General features: G+C 39.4%; 1 protein-coding gene across 1 annotated transcript in view; it reads right to left on the bottom strand.

Annotated features, from left to right (window-relative positions):
* Positions 1–6,311, bottom strand: part of XPO6 (exportin 6) — a 102,682-nt gene that overhangs the window by 29,149 nt on the left and 67,222 nt on the right. Inside the window, exon 14 of the mRNA XM_021719377.1 lies at positions 2,735–2,801. Within this exon, the coding sequence (XP_021575052.1) occupies positions 2,735–2,801 (67 nt within the window). The remainder of the gene's footprint in view (positions 1–2,734; positions 2,802–6,311) is intronic.

Below are 6,311 nucleotides of genomic sequence, written 5' to 3'. Positions count from 1 at the left end.
TTATAAAAACAGAATCAAAGAACTTAAGTGACATATGTTGACTTTAGAACTAGAAAAAATTTAACACCTACAACTGCACACCAAAGTGTACACAACTACCAGGTATTATAGTTTTGTAAACAAAGTTTTGATAGAAGATTATTAAGTTTAAGCTTCCATCCCACCAAACATTCTGTCTGGCTAGGGGATAATTGAGGCGGCAGAACTGTGTTTGGTTTCTGCAAAGGCTATACTACATCATATGTGCAACAAAATACACATTTAAAAAGCTCACAATTCATCAGAGATAATAAACAATCCATCTGAAACAAGGTGAGACAGTTGTCTCAGAGCTTCAAAACACCAGGCCTTCTAACACACTTCAATGTAATTTCTTACTTTTCAGTAATAATCAGTAAGTTACAATGTGTTACTTTGGAGATGACACAAAAACACTGCTCCCTGTGATTTGGACAACCATTTTGAACCTTGCCTAAATCACTACCACACTGGTGGCTGCAAAGTATAATTCTTTCTCTTCATTAGCTGGCATTCTTCTGTAAACAAAGTTTTCCCTTCCCTCTTATCTTTTTGTTTTTTTAATCACTACAAATGCATGAATTCTTTTTATTCAATACAGTATAATCCATTCTTATTCTTATTCTGTCTTCATGACAAAATTGCCAAGTTTGACCAGGAAAAATTCTTGAAAACTGGCCCCTGCTTCCTTTTCACGTGCTCCCAACTGAACAATTCCTTACTGCTGCCTCAGCAAGGTTCCCCAGGAGCATCCTGCACCAAACTTGGAGCTTTCCACCAATGAGCTCTGGATCCTTTTAGAGGAGGATGTATTTTAGAAACCAAGACATGGGCATAAGGAGTCGAACTGCTGCTGGACCTTTCAGTGAATAGAGCTAGGATCCAGGCAGACACTCCTTTAAAATCAAAGTCAGCATCAACAATTAGAGGAAAACTTGACAGTAAGGGCCTCTTGATGTGATGCAAGAGGAAAGACACACCACTGCCTCTATAGTAATCTTGATAAAAATGATATAAAAGATTCTTGGAACAATTGAAGAAATTTGAATATGGATTATACATTAGGTGATATTACCATATCCATTAAATTATTTGAGTGTTGACAATGGTATTATGGTTATAAAGGAGAAAGACCTTATTTCTAGGATATACATGCTGAAGGATGTATGGGTGAAATGGAACGTTGCCTGCAATTTTCAAATGGTGCAGGAAAAAAAATTATGTATTGTGTGCATGTATACATTGATAAAATACAAGAAACAAAAGCAAATGTGGCAAAATATCTGTAATTGATTACGTAGGATAAGGGACAAGAGGTGTTTATTCTACTATATTTTTCATTTTCTATAGATCTGAACTTTTTCTAAATAATAAGCTGGGTAAGAAAAGGTACTAAGTACCTTAAAGTAAGATATAGTTATTGGGAGTTTGAAATTCATAGTGACCAGGCAGTTATTATATCTTAAACACAATGTGTACCATTCCAACTGTTACAATGGCAGAACTGGCAGGTATGCCTAGGTCTGGGGCTGGAAACAGTGTTGGTGGCCCAAAAAGTGCTGAATTTTTGCTGTACATACTTACAAATGCAGAGAGTAATGCTGAGCATAAGAGTTTACATGGAGATTCTCTAGTCATTGAACATATCCAGGTGAACAATACACCCAAGTTGTGCCACCAGACTTCAGAGCTCGTTTGGATTAACCCCTGAATGAGCTTCCCCTGGCACATGAAAAGGAACGGATTGTTTCTAAACCACAAGAGGAAGTTATACAGAAGAAAATGATAGCCCAGAGGAAACTGAATAAACAAAAAGGTATGACATGGGAGTAAGTTTAGCATTAAATGCAAACAAGAGTAAAAAACCAACTTTATGCTTTGTAGCCATACACTGTCACAACTACTCAACTCTCCTGCTGTAGTGCAAAAATAGTCACATATACTATGTAAATGAATGGGTGTAGTTGTGTTCCAATAAAATTTTATTTTAAAAAGCAGTCAGTAAGCCAGATTTGGCACAGGCCAGTTTGCCAAGCCCCTGCTCTAACCTAGAGCAAGCTTTCTGGGTGGTATAATCTCTAGAATATGTTGCCATCCCCAGTCCCTGCCCTTCCATACTTTTCATGTCACTTTCCTAATAGCTTCCCATGTTGTGTGTAGAGTATCTCAAAGTGAATGTCCTGCTTCACAGTAACTGGAGGTTCTTGTTTAATATACAAATGTTTGAGCCTCAAGCTACCCTGCTCAAATCAGAACCTCTGAGTGCAAGTGTTCCCCAACTATTCTTCTGTGCCCTGCAGTTCCAGTCAATGGTCTACAGGAGAAGATTAACGGCAGTCAAGGTGCTTCCACATTAGTCCCAACATATCAATTCAGTCTCATCTCACACCACACAAAGGACTCACCATCTCCCTAACTGTGCAACTTGGTCTCAACTTGTACTGTTCTTTCCTCCTGAAATGCCTACTCCATAGAACCTCCACCCCTAGCTCTCATTTGCCTAATTCTACTTTCTCCTACTATCCCTGCTCCCAGACACACAATCAATCTTTCACCCTGTCTATGTTTGGAGTTTAACAGTATTTTCCCCATTGCCATTGCTGTTCCTTTTTCTCTTTATTATAAAATCATTTGAAGGTGGGGGACAAGGTCTTTCCTGAGAATGCACAAGCACCAAACTCTAGACTTACACATCAATGAGGTCAGGTTTCAATACCAATGGCACAGCAGTTTCAATGTTGTACAACTTTATCTGAGAACCATACAGATTGACTTTGACCAACCTGCTGGCAAAGAATCAGGCAATTAAGAACTCATGGACTAAACAGAAAAATGGACAAGGTACCAACAACGATCCCAAGAATAGACTTTCTATCATACAAAAAAATGTAGGTCGACAACCCCTTTAGGTCCCCTCCCATTGTAGAAGCTCTTCTGTCCTCTCAATAAATCCTGTTTTCTCATAAAAAAAAAATTTAGGTCAAGGAAATAACCTGTGATTTATATATAAGCATATTAACCAAAACATTAGCATCAAAGATTTTGAAAACAATAGAAATACCCAATACAGAGGATGTAATACAATGTAATATAGCACATAATATGAACCACACTTAGAATATTTAATGACAAATACTCAAGATATTTGAAACATGAAACGGTTGTAACAAGTTTATATACAGAATATTTGCTAATTTTGTTTTTTGTAATCCCTCGCCTTTGGGAGGCCGAGGTGAGTGGATTGCCTGAGCCCGCAGGTTCGAGATCTCATTACAATAAATCAAAAAATTAGCTGGATGTGGTAGCGCATGCCTGTAGTTCCAGCTACGTGGAAGGCTGAGGCAGAAGGATATCCAGAGCCCAGCAGATCGAGGCTGCGGTGGCCGGGAGTGGCCACTGCACTCCAGTCTGGGCGACAGAGTGAGACTCCAACTCAAAAAAAAAAAAACGAAATGTTTCAGAAGAACGGATACGTAATAAGGAAAATACAGCAAAATGTCCACTGTAGAATCCAGGTGCTGGGCATATGGGTATTTCCTATACAATTCTTCCAACTTTCCTGAAGATTTGAAAAAGTTTATGATAAAATTTTGGAGGAGGGATATGGAAGAAGCAAACATCACTAGAATTAACTGAGATGTTTTTAAGTTCAAGTACAATTCTTTCAAAGCAAGTTGTTGAGCCCACTGGTTGTTCAAGGGCTCACTATGTACAAATGAGCATTAAATACAATAACTAACAGCCAGTTCTAGTAGGAAATGGTGAAGGCCTCTCTTGTTAGAGAGAGAAAGACATTCCTTTCTGAGTGAAGGGAGGAAAAACTCAAGACCTGGCTAAATTCTTTCTGTGCCTTCTCTCTGTATGGAAACCTGGGAGGGAATCTGGGGTGGATGCCAAGGAGACAGTGTGTTTTTCTTTGAATAAAACAATCAACTGGGGAATTTGCTATAAATGCAAACTGCCTGGTCCTACTCCATAGACTGATTCCATAGGTATGATGAGGGGTCTGGAAATGAGCATCACTGAAAAGCATCCAGGACTCTGATGCATGGAGGAACAACACTCTGAAAAATACTCCTATCAGGTGACAGAAAGTGACACTTTGTTTCAAACAGAAAACCAATAAGGGTACCTGATCTCAAACCAGGTGAAGTGGGGACCAAAGTGAGACCCAAATTTTACATGTTCAATGACCATCTGAATATCTAACCCCAAACTGTATCCCACATCTTTGAAAAAAAAAAAAGAAAAGAAAACCACAGGCTTGAACTATACATTATTCAGGGCCGGGGAACAGTCAGAAAGGAGCAGTTCTAGTCAGTCAGTCAAGGAAATGAAGGTAAAAGGTCTTAACTTCAAACCCTGGTGATAACTAGGAATCAAAACAATTACTATCATCCTGTTCTACACTAAAATGGACTTCTAAATGTGCCTTTTAATATTTCTATGTTTAACAGTTTTAACATTAGCTTTGTTTTATGTAACCTGTAAATGAAAACACTGATAATCAGTCTGGCTATGAAGATCATGTAGCCATAACAAGAGTCTTCACTCATATTCTAAATGAAGACAAAATAGCAAGTAACTTTAACTATTGAGCTTGTAAGCCTAACCAGTGCAGAAAGATGTATATATAAGGACCTATAAAGTGATTCAGGATCTCTGATATATCTATCATCTCACTACAAAGCTGAGATGACTACAAATCTATTTATATTACGTCACAGAGCAAATTCCAATAATGGACTAATCTATGGATTTCAGACAGAAAGACATGCCCTATCTCTGCAAAATATCAGTGCAAATGAACCCAGCACAGGAGAAACAGAAAGAGACTCTAGCAGTAGAAATGCTGCAGTGTGGAACGAGCACAACATTTGGACCCAGGAAACTGGTTAAAATTTACACACTCCTTCTCATGAACTGTGTGAACCAAGGCTTAGCGCTTAGCACTACTGTGCTACAATTTGCTCAACAATAAAATGGCAATATTTGCTTCCCAAAGTATAGAATGAAATGAAAGAAAATATGCAAAAACATTTCTGAAAATGCCCGACTACTCCCTACTACTGTATGTTGCTTTTATTATTACTATTAATCCAGCTTTTGATTTCAAATTCTTAGTTATCTCTATTAAGCTAAGATGTCACAGCTGAAGAAATATCTGGTGTGCATGTAACTAGGCTCTTGGGGCTTGATTCCCCCTCTGCGTGTTACTAGTGATATGGCTACTGAACCAATGAAAGCGTCAGGCATCTTGGCTTTGGGCTGGACCTACATTTATTTCATTTTGATTTAATCAATTCACCAATTATCTTGAAATCACCTAAATCTCCCATCACTTACATCTGAGCTTTTTTGAGTGGGGAGGGGGGAGGAAGGACTGACAGTTGGGTAGAATGAAATGTTCTTCAACAAATGCAGCTGTAAATCCTACATGGAACCCAAGGGGAAGATGTACTATTAATAAAAGGAGCCGGGTGGTTCAGTTTGGAGGCTACCCAGGACCCTAATGGCCTGGAAAAACCACAAAGAGCCCTACCTCTGGCATCTGGCTGCCTGCTTGGATAGTGGTGGTATCCCCTTATTGTAGAGCTTTCTTAATGTCTCTTCTCCTATGAGGAAAGATATGATGACAGACCTTCCCTGGTTTCTTGTGAGACTACTACTGTCTTTCCATCTATACCTAAGATCTTCAATGAAATAACAGCTTACATTTTTAGTACCCTCCTCCTCCCACAGTGCTCCATGGCTATATTCCCAGAACCCAGACTAACTCTGTGTCTAATGCTTTATCTCCTTTAATTCTCACAATAAATCTACAGGAAAAAAGTTCCACTGTATTTTACAGATGAGGAACCTGAAGTTCAGAGAAGTTAAGTAAGTTGCTCACACTGTATGTGGCAGTCTAGATTCACCTGGTGCCACAGCTGAAGCTATTGGGCAACATGCTGCCCCTCAGACAAGAAGGTAAATTGAGTTCTGAAAAAGGAACGGCTTCATAATATAACGCTTCATAATGACGACCGTGAGGGCATCATTGAACCGTGCAGCAAACACATCCCCGATAAAGTACTCGGCTAAGCGGCCCACAGCCTGCAACAGGGAGCTCAAGTCTCTCAGGGAGCAGTGCAGCCACCAGCAGTCATTCTCCGCTGTGATGTTCAACCTGTGACCTGGAACACAACACCTCAGACAGTTTTGCACAGGAAGAACACACTTTAGATACTACAGACGAGCTACTCATAGCAAAACCAATTCCCAAACAAGGCAACCACAGGATGCCTCCCAGT

This window comes from Carlito syrichta, unplaced genomic scaffold (assembly GCF_000164805.1).
Source record: "Carlito syrichta isolate Samal-C Ts95f unplaced genomic scaffold, Tarsius_syrichta-2.0.1 Scaffold314605, whole genome shotgun sequence".
In the NCBI taxonomy this organism is placed as follows: domain Eukaryota; kingdom Metazoa; phylum Chordata; class Mammalia; order Primates; family Tarsiidae; genus Carlito; species Carlito syrichta.
This window is presented reverse-complemented; position numbering and strand designations above follow the sequence as displayed.